At 43.5% G+C, this 16,576-nt stretch overlaps 4 protein-coding genes and 2 non-coding genes across 9 annotated transcripts in view; all 6 read right to left on the reverse strand.

Moving 5' to 3' along the window:
- snx29 (sorting nexin 29) overlaps positions 1-1,162 on the reverse strand; it is a 47,878-nt gene extending 46,716 nt beyond the window's left edge. Inside the window, exons 1-2 of the mRNA XM_067245371.1 lie at positions 804-1,162; positions 112-176 (exon numbers count right to left, since the gene is read on the reverse strand). Coding sequence (XP_067101472.1) covers positions 112-176; positions 804-810 — 72 coding nt within the window. The 5' untranslated portion in view covers positions 811-1,162. The remainder of the gene's footprint in view (positions 1-111; positions 177-803) is intronic.
- Positions 1,163-1,565: 403 nt separating this feature from the next.
- Positions 1,566-2,974, reverse strand: LOC136949990 (tumor necrosis factor receptor superfamily member 17). The gene is made up of 3 exons (XM_067244058.1): positions 2,857-2,974; positions 2,433-2,576; positions 1,566-1,852 (listed from the first exon to the last, which is right to left on the reverse strand). The coding sequence occupies exons 1-3, from the start codon at positions 2,972-2,974 to the stop codon at positions 1,566-1,568; spliced, it is 549 nt and encodes a 182-aa protein (XP_067100159.1).
- Positions 2,975-6,024: 3,050 nt separating this feature from the next.
- Positions 6,025-9,296, reverse strand: rsl1d1 (ribosomal L1 domain containing 1). The gene is made up of 9 exons (XM_067244998.1): positions 9,234-9,296; positions 8,752-8,888; positions 8,405-8,543; positions 7,860-8,008; positions 7,565-7,666; positions 7,096-7,189; positions 6,875-7,000; positions 6,625-6,747; positions 6,025-6,492 (listed from the first exon to the last, which is right to left on the reverse strand). The coding sequence occupies exons 1-9, from the start codon at positions 9,273-9,275 to the stop codon at positions 6,346-6,348; spliced, it is 1,059 nt and encodes a 352-aa protein (XP_067101099.1). The 5' UTR covers positions 9,276-9,296; the 3' UTR covers positions 6,025-6,345.
- On the reverse strand, positions 7,338-7,468 carry LOC136951234 (small nucleolar RNA SNORA55). Its single transcript, XR_010877719.1, has one exon. It is a non-coding gene; the product is annotated as a small nucleolar RNA SNORA55 (small nucleolar RNA).
- Positions 8,092-8,222, reverse strand: LOC136951232 (small nucleolar RNA SNORA55). The gene has a single exon (XR_010877718.1). It is a non-coding gene; the product is annotated as a small nucleolar RNA SNORA55 (small nucleolar RNA).
- Positions 9,297-9,472: 176 nt separating the features above from the next.
- gspt1 (G1 to S phase transition 1) lies at positions 9,473-16,448 on the reverse strand. 4 transcript variants are annotated; one of them, XM_067244868.1, is made up of 15 exons: positions 16,026-16,448; positions 15,578-15,622; positions 15,164-15,187; positions 14,268-14,573; positions 14,069-14,102; positions 13,873-13,950; positions 13,592-13,772; positions 13,027-13,181; positions 12,762-12,902; positions 12,213-12,306; positions 11,339-11,419; positions 10,951-11,124; positions 10,595-10,684; positions 10,270-10,438; positions 9,473-10,152 (listed from the first exon to the last, which is right to left on the reverse strand). In XM_067244868.1, the coding sequence occupies exons 1-15, from the start codon at positions 16,222-16,224 to the stop codon at positions 10,100-10,102; spliced, it is 1,824 nt and encodes a 607-aa protein (XP_067100969.1). In that variant the 5' UTR covers positions 16,225-16,448; the 3' UTR covers positions 9,473-10,099. The 4 variants fall into 4 exon arrangements, with proteins under 4 accessions (XP_067100969.1, XP_067100968.1, XP_067100970.1 ...); XM_067244867.1 differs by having other exon boundaries at positions 15,164-15,193; XM_067244869.1 differs by lacking the exon at positions 15,164-15,187.
- Between the last annotated feature and the right edge of the window lie 128 nt (positions 16,449-16,576).

Raw genomic sequence — 16,576 nt, forward strand, 5'->3', positions numbered from 1 at the left:
GAGAGCGTTAAAGTACGTTAAGTAAAGAATTGGGATGAGAATATCTATATCAGAGTATGATAATTAACATTAACTACATCCAGTATCTGTGTTTGAGAGAAATATGTCTACCTGTTTGACAGCATCCAACAGCCTTTCCAGAAGGTGCTGTCTCTTGGTGTCATTAAGAGGTGTGCCTGAAGAAGAAAGAGCATAGAAGCATGGAAGTGAAGCAGAGGCCAGCAGCCATTATTTAAGAGACACACCACTAAGGTACACATGTCATTTCTAAAGAAGAGATTGACATAAGGTAAAATATGAAGGCCATGGGGATGTATGTGACATGATATTGGCCTGGCTAAGTCACTATCTGGTGGTGGAGGCACTGTTTCGAAACACAGAGGTTATAAAGAGATATCATTTTGTTATTCATTCAAGTAAACATTCATGCAGTGTTGTGTTTTGGTACCAACAAAGAAACTATTAGTGTATGATTATACGACTTTATTTCACATACACTATCAGACAGAACTATGAGGAACAAAGTAATTTTCCAATCCAAAACAACATCAACAGCTGGCCTCTCAATGACAGTTGCTCAACGTATTTCTTGATCCTTCCCTAGCTCCACAGTCGTGAAATAATTCGATCGACAAAGGGGAAACAGGCAGCAGTTTTCTCGCTACAGACTAAAATGACATTCACGGTTGAATACACAAGAGGCGTTGCCCTTGTAGCCTACTGCTAGGGAAAATCTGGAAAAACTTAACATCTAGTTTGTTATCGAAGTTCAACGCACATGCAGTGTGTTTTCTACAACTCACCGTTCATTATAATAGTCGAAGTCCGTTTTTGTTGACATGCAAAACTAGTTAATGACTTCTTGCCACTCCGCGTCAGGGTGCGGGTTAGATTATTTGTGTAATCGGATGTCTTGCCCAAATCATTACTTTGATAAAGAACCCTGTATTCCGAACTAAGAGCCAATGATACTCCGGTTCATAAACACAGCCGAGGGGACCCTTCAGATGCTATCATGGTTGAGGCCTTCTACTAGTCATTAACATTAACATAGGCAGATAAAACATAGAGCAAAAAAACCGGGATGAAGATGAGGGTTATCGAACTATCATTCTACGACCTGTTCTACTTATACTATGCAAATGCAGGAAACAATTGTAAATAAATGTGACACTTCTCGGTCACAGCAGAAAGCGAAACAGCACAGGAGCTGTTGGTCACATGACAAGGCACAACGTAGTCATATGATTGGGTTGGAGTGATTCCGAATCTGTAGTTCATTTGCGATCCTCTGAAGTCGCTGTTGTGTGTATGTGTACCTGTGTGAAGGAGGTTAATCTTTGCAGGAAGATGGGGCTATATGTGTTTGTGCATGTGTGTGTGTGTGTGTGTGTGTGTGTGTGTGTGTGTGTGTGTGTGTGTGTGTGTGTGTGTGTGTGTGTGTGTGTGTGTGTGTGTGTGTGTGTGAGCGTGTGTGTGTGCGTGCGTGTGTGGGTGTGTGAGGGGGGGTTGCACCCGCACAGTTAACATTTCATATGCACATACCATGCGTGCATTATCTCCAGCTACACAACGCCAGACCTCCACCACCATCCAGTCTCCTCCTCCTCTGTGCCATACTCTGAGTAGCTGCTATAATCATCAAAGTTCTGCACAGTCTTGGTAGTGACCAGTATGGTAACACCCTCCTCCGTGGATGGGACAGGAAGGCTGGAGTTGCACTGGGTCTGGCTGTCGACTTCCACTCTCCTCCAACTCCTCACAGAGTTTCCATCCACGTCCTTTCTCTGCTCAGCACTATCAGGGCGGCCGTCCACATCTGAACACTGATGTGCTCCCTCTGGTTTAGATACTGAGGGAAATAACAGTATGGGAGCTGATAAGTTTTACAAGAGTTCACAACATGTACAATATGTTTTGTGTTATCTTCTTGAAGTTCTGTTCTTTTGAAGTGAAAGTTGGCCTGTACGCTCCAGGATTACGCTTCCAATAATAATAAAAATTCATCATTTTCAGATGCTAGTGGGAAAAGGCTTTCACAACAGAATCAATATGTGTCATTGTTTTATGCAGATATCTCATGCATGGGTAGTCAAGGCTGAACCACTCATGATACTTAAAGTGACAGGGGGAATCAGAGACAGCAATACTGAGTCAGTCAGGCTATTATAAGATATTCTTAGCTGATGTCATGTGAAGGGAGATGACAACAAACCACTTATTATAATGTCGTTTCCCATTCTTTTCTGAGACAGCACCTGGGACATAGTGTTTCCAATATTTTGCTTGAGGTGGAGTGCAGTCTGATTGGCATGTTTTAAATGAATTACACATTGATATCTTAAACATTTTCAAACTTTCACTTTAAGTGTGATTTGCCTAGTCTACATTGGATTGTATGTCTGTGACTATTGTCACATGTATTGTGTTACCTTTGTTCTTCAGGAACAGTCTGCATGACTTCTTCCTCAGCATTTGCAGGAGCAGAATGAGAGTGCAGAAGACCAACATGAACACGAAGAGCCACACCAGAATTAACCGCACGTTTAGGTTCTCTGGGGCTTTGCTTTCTGATGCTGTGGACCCGCAGAAATACATACTGGCAATAAATACAGGACATAGGAATACATAACGGATGTGCATAAATAATGGATATAGAAATACATGTTGTAATGCAGTTGATAAATGTTTTTTTACAAATGTTAAATACACAAAATCTATAGATGTTTGTTAATGTGTGAGTGCCAAAGATAATTGAAATTAGATGAGTTCATTCTGGATTCCAAATATTTTTTTTTTAACCCTAAAGACTTTCTCAGATCAACCTTCAGCATTATAAATTAGTACTGTACTTACGCAATGAGCAGTATTTCGAGCACACTCTGGGCGGAGAGCTGCATCTGTGGAAGCAGTGTTGACACTCCTCAACCAGGCCGTCGTAGTAGAAACCCTGGCCACATTCTCCCTCAGACATCACTGCCCTACACTGTACAGTACAACTACAATGATAGGATCACCTGAACAATAGACCCTGAATTATGATATCTGAACCAAAACCTGAAATTAGATTTGGGTCTGAAATGATGTACTTTCCAGTTCATGGCTTGTCTTTTCTGACAGACCTGGTGTTTTATTACAGATTTAGGAATATGTAAATATCTTAGGGGAAGTCCCTGTGCCCCAAAAGAAACTGGTGAGATTTCATAAGGAGAGGAACTAGACCCTTATGTGTGCATCCATATTACTAACCTTCATATACTTTTAGTTCACTCATGGATAAATGAACATGCTTGAGAAATTACATTCTTCAAGTACAACACATTTTTTTAAACATTGTTTTACTTAAATAGTCGATGAAAAACATCCACGACATATGTTTAAATTGTGATATTAACAACTATTGTACAAATAAACGAATTATTACGAATATGCTGTAATTCAGTTCAGTCAAGCAATTTCCAAAGTGTCTATTATGCTAAATTCTGATAAACACTAAAACAGATGACACTCCAAGGTGTATCTTACACATTGCAGTCTACATCATATTTTCAACCATCAGTGACATGTGCAAAGTCTACTTGTTTATCTATCAGATAAGATGACATATGGATCCTGTTCAGAAAAGACCTTGATGTTGCTTAATCATTACCAACAAGGCAAACACTTATATTCCCTTTTTAGTCTAATTGGGCATTCTAAAGAGAAGGCTGCACCATAAAAAGTCACAAATGTACAATCTACAATGATCTTTCATCATTATTTCATGCACGTTTGTTCATAGTAGCATCTAGTCCCATTCATGTCTAGTCCCATGAACAGACCTAGACATCCAATTATACGGACAGGGTCTCCCTGACAAGTTCATTTGAATGAGCAGCTCTAGTGTTCTCGTTTATAACCGAGAGCGACATTGCTGGATCCTGTTGAGTAGCGCCCTTCAAAGGCGGTGGCGTTGTCATGGCCCCGGTAACCTCTCCGTGGGCCCTTCCATTCCTTCTGAAAGAGTTTCTTATTCCGTTGGTGAGGCGGTCAGACACTTTTCTGACCACTCCGCTAATTCCTCTGTTCTTTAGTTTGACCATGCCGACGTCGTCCTCAAGTTCCTCTGGAGGAACCTCGATGTTCCCCGAGTACCAGAAGACCCACCAGATTAGGCTCAGGAAAATGACAACGGCACCGGCGTAGATAAACAAATCGTGGATGAAGAATCCTGCAAACACCCCTGTCAGAAGTATTAACGCCCCAAGTATGTCGTGCGCCACAGCAAACCAAAAAGCGCACTTGCAGCGGCCAACTCCCCGAAACCTCCTCTCAATTACTGTCTCCGGTACACCCGCCATGATGTAGGCCTAATGAATATCACCTCTTTGGAAGTTACCTTTGATTTGAAGTTCTGAGGTAATTTCCTATTCCTGAGGGGGAACTGTGTTGATCCAGAATCCTGGCGCATGGAGCGGAGACGCGAGTGACCACTTGCAGAGACGCGTACAAAAGATTATTGTAAAACTGTTCAAAGTTCACCAACTCGTGGGAGATGTATGAAATTTCGCCTATAAAAGTTTATCATATTTTATTACACGTCTTTCCGAAGTAATCTCAGAAGGAAAAAAATAAGTGAGATTGTATTTTATTCATCAACCCTCAATCTTATGACCTTGCGCATTAGCCTACTCATTATATCACAATCAGGATTAATAATGGTCTGATAAAACGTCTTCTACGTTCCACTCTAGTGATTCCATGTATCAGGGTGGTTCCAGCATACTGATTAAAATGAATCTCCATTTATATTTAGCCAACAGGGCTCATCTGCATCAGGAAAATACTCACAGTACTTACATGTCACACACTGCTATCAGAACCTTCCCTAGCCCTGCAGGCCCCCAGGCCTGTCCGTCTCAGTTTCTCCTTGAGGATGGGAACCCAGACCAGCCCCACCACCACAAACATCAGCCCGATGGACAGACAGGCAGGGGCGGTGGCGTGGGGTGTCTCCGTCACTCCCAGGTAGTGGAGCAGAAACAGAACAGCCCCCACACCAGACATCAGGCCCCCCATCACCATGACGATTATGGGCTTATGAAAGTAGGTCCAGCGGGGGGGTTCTGGAGTCGGACAGACGGTTCTGCCAGTAGAATGTTGTGATCCGGTGAGGTCAGTGTGCAGGGCAGTGTCTTCTGAAGTCATCCTTACAGGTTCTGTTCTGAAGAAGGACCGCACCACTTCTGTCTGGCCCCTTTTGCTGCAGGAGGGGCGGATTTTATTCCAAAAACAATAAAAGCAACGTCCAAACTACCATTACAGTGCAAGTTAGCATTCATTACATCCTGTTTGTCCTTCAGTTGATGCTCATTGGCTAGATATATCACTGACGCATCGATATTCACATCTACCAGTTGTCAAGATAGCAGTTAAAAATAGTTGAAGCCGAGTCTGTGGTCGACACTCGCCTCAGTGTTTACCTCTATCGTACCTACCCTCAGTTTACTTTCAACCCAGAATATTCCAGCCAGCCAGCCTCACCGTCAACATAGACTTGGGAGTAGGAGGGGCCAATGAATACAGACCACCTGCTTGTGTCTCTGGTCTCAAATGACCACTGGTGTAGAAACATCAGTCATCTACAATAGACACCACCTACACTCGTATCACCACTAAACTGACTTCAACAGTCTGTCATAATTCTGCAAGCCATTATGGCTGTGGTACTTCAATAAAAAGCTTTCAGAATATCAATTATAAACCTTGATGAATACAAATTCTAAACAAACACTACCTTGTTGAAGCAGGCAGACAGCAGGTGTACAGGCACGTTATGATCCTCACTGACAATAGAGTCATCCGATCCAGCCAGGCTCTGCTGACTGGTCTCCGAGGGTAAACACACCTCAAGGCTAACGCAGCCCTACGCAGTACAACACAATGCCTCAATAGGTAGGGGTGGAAAAAGGCTAGCACCACACAGCATACAATGAATGGTTGGAAATTATGAGTCTATGATATAGAATACATTACACACATCAATCATGTTTTAGTATCCTTTAATATACAACCTGGAATTATACAAAATATGTTTTGAAAAACAACCATTTAATTACCAGAAACGTTAGGACACAAATGACCTTTCATTATTTGCTCTGTTTCAACAAAGCCGTATGATTTTCATTTGTGGCTTTCATGGATACTGGTTGCGGAGCCTTGAAAAGACTAAACAGAACACCATTATGTAATGTTTATAACCAGTCCTGGGAGTCTACTTAACAAATGTCAGCATCCTTGACATCATTTGAATCTTTATGGTACAAAGTTCCTAACAAGCGAGGGAAAGGGGGACAGACACAAACATTAGGATTTGACCACCTTCCTTTTGATTTTCTGGGAAGGGGGTCTTGTACCCTTCTTCTTGGCCATCTTGGCTTTAGCTTTCTGTCCTTTCTTCCCTACTGGTGGTTTAGGTGCCTTCTCCAGTACTTTCTTTTTTTTGGGTGGTGTCTATTGGGGGAGAGAGGAAAGATTTCAACCATTGTAGTTGTAGGTAAAATAACCTGACAATTTATGCACTGTAACATTTTTGTACTTGTAACATCGTTTTCTCTGTATGCAATAATATAAAGTGACACTGACCTGCAGTTTGGCCTTCTTGCTGGGCGTTACTATGGGAACCAGCTCTGGAATTTCCTCCTCTGCTTCCGTCTTCTCTGTGGACGTCTTCTGCTTCTTGGCTCTCTGCAGCTTGCTGGAGGCCTTCTATAGCCACACAGAAAAACACACGGTTATCAGTAGGAGAATAAGGCAAGCTCAAACACTTCCAGTCAGTCTCCCCCTTATGCACACACGCAGACAACAATATCTCGATTATTTTAGTCACACACACCTTGGCCTTCCTGGCCTCCCTCTGTGCATCCTCGATTATAGTCAGGTGACTAAGATCAGACGTGTAGATGGGCAGAGCCACAGAGGATTGGCTCTTCAGGTGGATTACCTTGATTCCCTTTCCTTTCTGCGAAAAAAAGGCTGGTCAGTTCACTCTCCATCCAAAACGTTTTGACTGGTGGTGATACCCATTCACGTGGCAAATGTTGGCTTGGAACTCACCAGGCGTAGTTTGTTGACGACTGTGCTGACTGTGGCCTCAATGTTCTCAGTCACCTCCTCCGTGGTCATCCCAGAGTGGGCCACACGAGCCATGCTACAATAATGAAGAAAAACACATTACAAGAGGATTGGTTGCATGATCTGAGCTTGGAGTGCACAACAGAAGAACTTTTAATTTATCTTTCTGTAAAACAGGAGAAAAGACCTCCATAGTTTCATGTTCCAAAACTGCCTGATTGCTACTGTGTTTCAAAGTTGTAGAGACAGGCTCCACTGGAAGAGGGAGGTCCATCTGGATATACTTTGAATCTCTGTGGCACCGGCATTGCCCGTGTCCAACACTGACACTGGAGGACAGGGTTTGCTGGGGTGCTGCTTATGGAACTGTTGTAAGATGTACTGTGTAGGTAACATTCATGTCTGTGTTCAAGTTGTGTCTCCAGTGACCAGGAGCAGTGTGACGGCTCACCAGCAGCTGCCCTTCTTGGACACCTTCATGGTGGAGCCCTGGATAAGTCTCTGGATGTCTCTGGCCAAATTTTTGCTCTGCAGGTTCACTGATAGAGGATCCCTATTCAGAGAAAACAAGTCATCATTCAGAGCATTGTATTCCATTGAGGAGCAATTTATGTCCCATCATTTAACGATCCTTTCCCCTGTAAATCTGTGTCCCGATTCCAGGATGCAAGAATATACAAACATAACCACTCTAGGACCTGCTAACATGGGTGCATACACAGTAGCACAGCTGAAGTTGGACTCACTTCTTCCTTTCATAGAAGTGTTTGCCAATGTGGGAGGTCAGCAGGCGGCGTATACGGTCATCAGAAAGGAACATCTCAAAGTTCCCCAGCAGCTTGCGCTTGGCCTCATATGGCTTGTACTCTGTCTTCAACACTTTATACGGGATCACCTGGACAGGACACGTAGAAAGAAAAACAACATGTAGACTATAATCCTTTTTGGTACGTTACTTTATTTAAAAATATAAACATGCTTTGTTTCAAAGTTGTAGAGACAGGCTCCACTGCAAGAGGGAGGTCCATCTGGATATACTTTGAGTCTCTGTGGCACCGGCATTGCCCGTGTCCAACACTGACACTGGAGGACAGGGTTTGCTGGGGTGCTGTTGTTAATGTTATCAATAAATACCAACTTTTCATCTCCCCAAGTAGTGTGAGAAAGTACAAACTACAGATTCAGACTTCATGAAATACAACATACACCCTGCATTGTAAAGTCACTGCTCTGGGAGCATTTAGGCTTATGCAGCGGTAGATGAAACTCCAGCCGTGTGTTGGACTAGTACCTCTGTGATGTTCTTGACACCCCTCTCCTCCAGCAGCTTCTTGTAGAACCGCTGGGTCTGATCAGAGGTCATTTTGGGCTCGTCTCGGGTGAACAGGCACACTTCATCTACATCTGAACGCAGACCATGAGGCAGGGGACTGGAGGATTACAACAAAGTATGGGTCAGTATTTGAACTGGTCGTTTAAAGATGAACTATGACACTTAAATTAAAAGTAAATTCTGGAAAACAGTTTGACAAGTGTCAGACGTTTGTGTATTAACCGTAAACCACATAGTTCGGTGGGCCATCTACATTGAGTTAGGTACACAATGCCTTGGACTAGGAGGATAGGGCTGGGTCTCACATGCGAATGGTTTGGGCCTGTTTAGGGATCTTCCAGAGGGTGAAGAGTAGGGAGAACTGATGGCTTTCCTCCAAAAGAGTGTCCTGGGTGGACGTGGTCTTCAGGAACGCCTGTAACGCCTGAACAGCTTTCTTCACCTGTGCGAGACACACAGTAAAACATGACACGTGAGGCATACTTGATCAAATTGTTAACCTAGCATGATTTATAAGACAGCTCTAAATGTTACTGCGTGGCATTGCAAATTGGATACTCAACTGATAAACCTACTGGACAAATATTAGTTTGCAAGCTAGCTGTTCTAGTCAAGATAATTCGTCCAGCTAACCTTAGCTAACTAGGCTAGCCAGCTAGCCAACATCCCAGTGTAGTTAAAATGAAGCGGAAAGTCAATACATCGCAAGCATTCTTATAAAATCTGTATTGGTAGATTCAGCAACATAGAACGACATATACATTTTTCCTGAAACTGAAGTTTGTACCTGCGCCTGGTCCAAGACTACATCTTCTACTTTCTCTGCCATGCCGCTTGCTTCACGTGGATGTGTACCGTAAAGGCGCATGCGCAGTTGTTCCTACGTCATTTAAAAAATTGAACTCTCCCAACTTTATTCAAAAACAAACCATTGACACAATTGACTATCGTTTACCCCAAAACGAATATCTAGGTATAATCAAAATATATAATTATAACGGTTTAAAAAAAGTACATACACAGTCGTTTTATCAATTTATTTTATTTTCATTGTTGTTCACTGAAAATGACACGTTTGTGTGTTTGTGTATGAGTGTCTTGTGTGTGTGAATGCATGACCAATCTAAATGTCATGTTTCATAGTGCATCCATATAAAGTATTTGAAATGCGTGTGTCGATCACGATTAGGATTTTGGTTGGGGATACTTATGACCAAAACATTGTCCATTTGGCATTGTTTTCTTCAATGTTGTGATTTACTTTCAAATCATGATTACAGACTAACTGTGATCCACACACAATATCAGATCAATACCACTATTCCCAAACAAAGCACCTCTGCATCCATTCCAAAACAAATGTGGGCTAGCTAAACATGAGGTTGGCCAGAAAACAGGGCGTTAGTTAGCTACAATAGTGGCATAGCTGAGGTCTCAATATGAGAAAGCTGACACACTGGACTGGTCTTGCGATTAGTATTGTTCCTCATAAAAACTGATTCAGTCTTTCTTTTTTTCTTTCACATTTGTGTTCTCCTCTTCCTCATCCCCCTCCATAGATAACGGTGTGTAAGAGAGAGAGAGAGGCTAGTTGGGTCTGCTGCTTTCTCCTCGATCAAAACACCCGTTCCAGGATCTCCAGGATGCTGTCCTTTAGTCCTTCTCTGGTACCAGCTTCAACACTTTGCCTATAGCAATGGTTTTACCTGCAAGGAAATAGAAGGGCAGTGAGCAAATACATCCAGGCACTCACACACATTCACTCTTGTCACCCCACCCCACCTCCCCATCTTTCTCTCTCTCTAGCACATCTTCCCCCTCACCTTCATCTCTGAGGGTAAACCTTCCCATCTGAGGGAAGTCCTTGAAGGTCTCCAAGCAGATGGTTCCTGCTGCCCGTAATCTGGCGATGCACACCTGGTCCTGTTTGACAAAGCGAGGGCGCATTTTGCTCTTCTCCCCGGTCTTCTTGTCCACCAGACAGATTAAGGCCTAAAGATTGAGAAGCATTTGAGTCAAGCCTATTAATGGAGACAACCAAATGCATGTCTGTGTCCTTTATATTTTGTTTTTAAATAACCAGAGGCCACGAAGGCAAGGTATTTAGTGTCTGGGCTGTTTTGTGGTGATAAACTTTAAGAGACTTACTGTGATTTGTACTTCTTCAATACAAGTGTGGATGTGTAAGACTGCATTGTAACCTGGACAGATAATGGACTTGTGTTCAATGATGACGATCTAGAAACAAAAACGACAAAAACAGACAAATCAGCTCATAATATAGTAACAATACATACCAAAACACACATTTAAACGTGGGTGTGTGTGTTGGTATGTTAAGGACTAGCTATGAAACAGAACAAAGCCAATGTATACTGTAACTGCATCACAAAGGCCTCATTAGCAACGGTAACCCTACACTTTCTGTGGCCTCGGTGGAGAAAATGTCCTCTAATCTCAGTAGAGATCAATGAAATCCTGTTCTACTTGGTCGGCGCTCCTACCTGGGCATCAAAGGTGCGTCCGGAGTGGCAGAGGTTCTCTGCGTTGCAGAGGATGAAGCCAGGCAGGATCTCCTCCTCCTCGATGCCCTTCAGCCTCAGTTTGAGGTTCTCCCCGGGGGTGGCATCGTCCGTCTCCACGTCATCACTCAGCAGACTGAGCACCTCCACGGTGTGCTACCGCAATCATTACAAATGGGTGTCATTACTGGCGTCCTCTGTTGCCCCGAATCATTATGTAAATAAGACCAATCCACCAGACCACTACATGATATAATTCCAGGTATTATATGTGTTGCTGTCATTGCATGGCCACACTATATATGTATGCACATGCACAGAAAAAGATAGTGCTTCACCATGGACAATGTGTGTGTGTGTGTAGTCTTACCCTGTTAGGCATCATGATAAGCTGCTGAGCTTTGCTGATAGAGCCTGACTCCAGCTTGCCCAGGACCACTGTGCCCATGTCCTGAAAAACACAAAATTAAAGCCTACTGAATTGGTTCAGAGAAATCTAAGAACCCAGACTATATGGTTGCGTGATCTTTAATTTATATCTGTAGCAGTGCAGAATCTTTGTCTGTTGATCCCCTTGTTTAGCAGTTAGAAACTGGCCGAGCAACAGCCAGCCTATCCTCCTAACCAGCGTCTACAATTACCTGGACCACAGTAATCTCATTACCTCCAATGAGCATCGGCCCCAGTTAGAGATCTTCGCTTTCATAACACCCTTACACAACAACTTGCACCCGTGTATCTGCTTATGTGTATGTGTGTGTTAAACCCTGTGAAAATCCTGCTGAGAAAGCTATAACATATCTTAATTCCATAGCTTTCCCTCCTCCCAGCCATCTCTCCTCTGGCTCCAAAACTACGCCCACACACTACTGAAGTTACTGCCAAAGAGAGTGAGGCTGGAGTGTGAATGTGTGTGTGTGTGTATGTGGGGATCTTTGAGGGACACCCAGGTCCGTGGGGCCTCTTCTGAGAGGATAAGAACCAAGACAGGGAAGAGGGCTGGACATGGAACGACAATTCTGAAAGCCTGCATGGTTTCCATGGATTTGACGGTTTGGAAGTGAAAATGTAATTCCCGTACAGTTTTATAAGTACATGCATGCTTTTTCATGAATGCTAAAATGATATAGTGACTGGGCATGGGAATTGTGCATGTAATTGGTACTAAAGAGGAATCAGGGCTGTCTGATCGGGCCTGTCAGTAGTATGAAACTGGGAGACTGTGCTAGGATGTGGTTCCCCACCTTATACTTGTCTACGATGGGGAGTCTGATTGGGCCGTTCATGGGTCTGGTGAAGCTTGGCAAGCTGTCCAAGTGGGCGATGAATGGAAAGCCCCTAGTGAGAGAGATGGTAAGGGAGGAGAGAGTTTGGGAGAGTGAGAAAGAGAGAATCAATTCAAACAATCCTCTATAATCCTTTACCGAAGCAAAGGAATAAATTGTAATCATCTTTACTTAGCGGCAGTTGGAAATACCTGTCATGCTTCATATGCTTGTCACAGCTTCATAAATATCAGTCCGTTTTATGACAGAGGGGACTAATTCGTTTGGTTGACTGCTATGACAATGAAGATTGAATTAACTGACTGACTGTCTGACCAGGGATGCTCATCTCTGATAGTCGTGTGATCTTTCTGAGAACAATGGACCGATGTCTAAGAAGCATACCGAGTAGAAGTGAGTATACATACAGTAAACCAGTAACTTTTGTTACAGGATGCTACTGATGGTATATCAATTTGCCTCAATGCAGGATTCAACGAAGGATCCATCCATATTGGAGATACGTACGTATACCAAGGGCACTCCTCCACCGGGTCTTTCAGGTTGGCCCCTGTAAGCCCAGAGCAGGGCATGAAGTGGATGTCCTTCTTTGGGTTGAAGCCAACCTTCTTCAGGAAGGGCACCAGCTTCTCCTTGCACTCCTCATACCTAGTGGAAGGAGGCAGAGGGATTGCAGTGAAATTGCATAACACATTATGTATGCATTCTGTAGCATTAGTAACTATTCATTTCCTAAATCTTCTTAAATGTTTTCACTTAAACTTGACCCCACCTGTCCAGGCTCCAGTTGACAGTGGGGTCATCCATCTTGTTGACAAGCACAATTAGATGTTTAACTCCAGCTGTTTTGGCCAGCATGGCGTGCTCCCGTGTTTGGCCGCCCTTCTCAAAACCTGTCTCAAACTCTCCTTTCCTGGCCGAGATAACCTGTAAGGAAGTATGCATAAGAGTGCTCTAGTATCATCCATACTGTAAATTAATGTTGTATCAATAATTTACAGGATTCCAGGAAACATTTATATTTCATATTGTTTCAGAGGGGTCCGTTTTCTTAGCTGAATATAAATGTTGCTAATTAATCTGGGACATCTTAATACACAAGATTTAAATAACAGTTATGAACAAAAGGTTTGCAGATTTATCGGGTTTATGGATTTTACTCTGGCAAAACAAGCCCCATACAAAAGCAGTCATGTTTTAACCTGCCACACTGTCATTAGTACAGCCATAGGCACAGTGTTGTGTTCCGTCTTTACATAGATAATACCCTGCGGGACTATGCTATTCCCTACTGCAGTCCACAATGACTCAGCATAGAAAAAGTGACTCTCCCTCACCAGGACTGCCAAGTCAGCCTGAGATGCCCCGCCAATCATGTTGGGCACAAAGCTCTTGTGACCAGGCGCGTCCAGGATGGTGAAGTGCTTTTTCTCCGTCTCAAAGTAGGCCCTGCCCACCTCCACAGTCTTGCCCTTGTCTCTCTCCTCCTGGTTGGTATCCAGCGCCCACGACAGGTACCTGGGGAGATGAGACAGCTGATGTCATGGGGGATCCATGTTCTGTTTAAAATACCAGCACACATCTCAAAATAAATTGTTTTAAGCAAAGACAAGCTCACCATGTCTCTCTGTTCTTCTCTTTAGCCTCTCGTTCATACTTCTCTAAGGTTCTTTTTTCCACCATTCCTGTCAGGTACCTAGCATCAACACATCATACCAGACTGACATGTGAATTTGTGTTTGTTAAGATCTACCATAAATTCAATTTAGGTAGTAATTAAAATCTAACCATATAATTTCGGCCTAATGACTTACATGATCTGTCCTCCAATTGTTGATTTGCCAGCATCTGGTACAGACGGTAGTTGTTAAAAGAATAAAACATTTGTGTATGATTATCTTTGATTCTAACTGGACTGGCTCTCAAAGACAAGTACAACAGCAATTTACACCATAGAAAACAATTCCTAAACAGAAAGATTAGGTACTGGTGGACCAGGCAGTGGGAACCCACCGACATGACCAATGAACACCACGTTGACATGCTCTTTCTTGGGGGCGTCCGGTTGGGCGGGGGCTACTTTGGGCATGGGCATTTCCTCCTCTTCCTCCTCCTCCATCATCTCCTCCTCCTCCTCCTCCTCCTCCTCCCCCCTTCCCTGTATCTCCTCCACAGCCCCTTGAGACCCTCCTCCTCCACCTCCACCTCCACCCCCCCCTCCAGGCTCAGCGTCCCCAGACTCCTCCTTCTGCTCCCAGGTCTCCTCCTCCACAAGCTCTGCCATAACCTCCGTCTCCGTGCCTCCGTTTTCCACAGGAGCTAGAGGGACAGACAGCATCAGTCCAATGCAGATGGTCTAGATTAGTCATAGGTCAAATACTACCTGTAAATACTATTAAAGATTTTAATAGTATAATATATATATATATATAATCATTTGTTGCCTTATCAATTCAACAATCCAACGGGTGATAGATGTTTTATGACTTGATCAACTTTGACATTTGTTTAAAATCTTACAGTCTGTTTGCCAGTCAAAAAACATGCATCCCTCAGAACAAAGAGGTTGGCTAGTGTATTTTTAAATGTCTAAACCAATAAGGTGATTATACCACTAGAATAACATATTTGTAATCAGGCCTCCACACTCCTCTCTTTCCTACCACATCCCTTCTCTGTCTCTCGTCTCACTCTCCTGTTCCTCCTCCCTGGCAAGCTAAAGTTGCAGGTGTCAGGCTGACTGATAAATCAGGCCTGTAACTTGAGTAGATGTGAGCAGCTCTGGCCAAAACGTGAACACCTGACATCAGCACATATGCAGTTGGACACCGGCAGCATGCTGCAACATGGCACCTCACAACTCTTTTGCAATACTTCCTGAACAAAGTCGAAAAAAAAACTCAAGTTACAGTCTAGTCTTGGAGTTGCCACATCTGAAGCTTGATATTGTGCCCGATTCCACATGTGGAAGAGAGGGGAAAAGGTATATGTTAAGATACTGGGCCTTTAGTGTTGCATCATACAATTTACAAACCTCACAGTTTGGACTGGAAGGCCTGGCCTGTGTTTTCAGAGTAGGCCCTGTACACTCAAGTGCAAAGTGAAACTATGCAGGGAGATTTATCAAACTAATTAAATGACAAGTAAACAGTGTTTAAGGGCAACCTAATTTGGTCAATGTAGATCTGGAAATCCGTTGTAGCCCTGATATGTGTATGGGAAGATTTTTGAGAACAATCTCCTCTAGTTCCATGGTGTACTAGAATGACCTTCTGTATGGAAGGGTTAGATGTATTATCAAGCAAAAATGACAGGCTACATACCAACTGATTCTGTCACCTCCATACAGGCAATTGTATCTGCGGCACCTGTGAATACAGATGCATATGCCAGGAAAATCTAACCTGACATGCATATTGTACGACTCCAGTCCAGTGTGACCAAACAATGTCACTCACTGTTAAACTTGGTATTATTATTAGACTTGAATTATTCAAACATTGTACCGTCATAGTCCGTTAAGACTCTGTTCTGAATGTTACATTCATATTTGTTCGATTGTTGCTATCTTAACTAGCTAGGGCATATCAAGATAAACTTCCATTCAGTGCTGCCACATAGCAAAGAACGTACAGTTACAAGTTAGCTAACTGGTTGGCTAACTTGGTTGGCTAGCTGGTGGCTAGCTAACTGGCTAGCATAGTGGACTACCAGCTGTCACCCCTGTCAAATCCTGTTATTCGATGCTGACTTCTACAATCGGAAACTTACCGTCACCGTCAGACACTGATGTTTCTGCAGGACTGCTTTGTGGGAAAGTCGGGACAAACACCGCGGCGTTCACATTTGGGACAAATGGCGTGGCATTTACGTTGAGAGCGGCGAAAGCGGACTGGAGTTCCGCGGCTGCCGGGGCCTCGGCATCTTCTTCCAGCTCCCACGAATCAGGGGCTGTGTCTCTCGAGTCCATCGCGGATCTCCTGTAGTCGTCTAGCTAGCTTTATAGGCTAGCCTGTCAGCTCGCTATGCAGTGGCGAAAGCAACGAGATAGATGTTTCCTCTGGGAGTGTTTGTTTGGCGTTATGTTCAGACTGTCGGTCTCACGTTGACTGCAGTTTCCATCGCTTTGTTTAGCCTTGTTTTGGCATGCATTCGGTGCCGGTTGCTCAGAACGCAGTAAAGGTGGTTTAGTGTCAGCCCCTTCAGTTCCAGCACTGTCCGCCAGGCTCCGCTCTCTCCTCATAATTCTGGAATGTGTGGTGTGTTATTGGACTTCTGACTGATGATGTTTTGAACTAAACCATTAATATTGATGTTATAAA

The sequence above is a fragment of the Osmerus mordax genome, chromosome 10 (genome assembly GCF_038355195.1).
Source record: "Osmerus mordax isolate fOsmMor3 chromosome 10, fOsmMor3.pri, whole genome shotgun sequence".
Taxonomy (NCBI): domain Eukaryota; kingdom Metazoa; phylum Chordata; class Actinopteri; order Osmeriformes; family Osmeridae; genus Osmerus; species Osmerus mordax.

What these genes read in the sequence shown, in the direction of transcription:
- gspt1 (XM_067244867.1), bottom strand. Translation starts at nt 16,224, where the DNA reads ATGGACTCGAGAGACACAGCCCCTGATTCGTGGGAGCTGGAAGAAGAT. An exon ending in CCATCGTAGACAAGTATAAG is followed by an intron (nt 11,420 to 12,212) that starts GTGGGGAACCAC and finishes TGTGTTTTTCAG; the next exon opens with GACATGGGCACAGTGGTCCT. An exon ending in TTGAAGAAGTACAAATCACA is followed by an intron (nt 10,439 to 10,594) that starts GTAAGTCTCTTA and finishes CTCAATCTTTAG; the next exon opens with GCCTTAATCTGTCTGGTGGA.
- rsl1d1 (XM_067244998.1), bottom strand. Translation starts at nt 9,275, where the DNA reads ATGGCAGAGAAAGTAGAAGATGTAGTCTTGGACCAGGCGCAG. An exon ending in CAGGCCCAAACCATTCGCAT is followed by an intron (nt 8,544 to 8,751) that starts GTGAGACCCAGC and finishes GTAATCCTCCAG; the next exon opens with TCCCCTGCCTCATGGTCTGC. An exon ending in CACTTCTATGAAAGGAAGAA is followed by an intron (nt 7,667 to 7,859) that starts GTGAGTCCAACT and finishes TTCTCTGAATAG; the next exon opens with GGATCCTCTATCAGTGAACC.
- LOC136949990 (XM_067244058.1), bottom strand. Translation starts at nt 2,974, where the DNA reads ATGTCTGAGGGAGAATGTGGCCAGGGTTTCTACTACGACGGCCTGGTT. An exon ending in CTCGAAATACTGCTCATTGC is followed by an intron (nt 2,577 to 2,856) that starts GTAAGTACAGTA and finishes GCGGGTCCACAG; the next exon opens with CATCAGAAAGCAAAGCCCCA. An exon ending in ACTGTTCCTGAAGAACAAAG is followed by an intron (nt 1,853 to 2,432) that starts GTAACACAATAC and finishes TATTTCCCTCAG; the next exon opens with TATCTAAACCAGAGGGAGCA.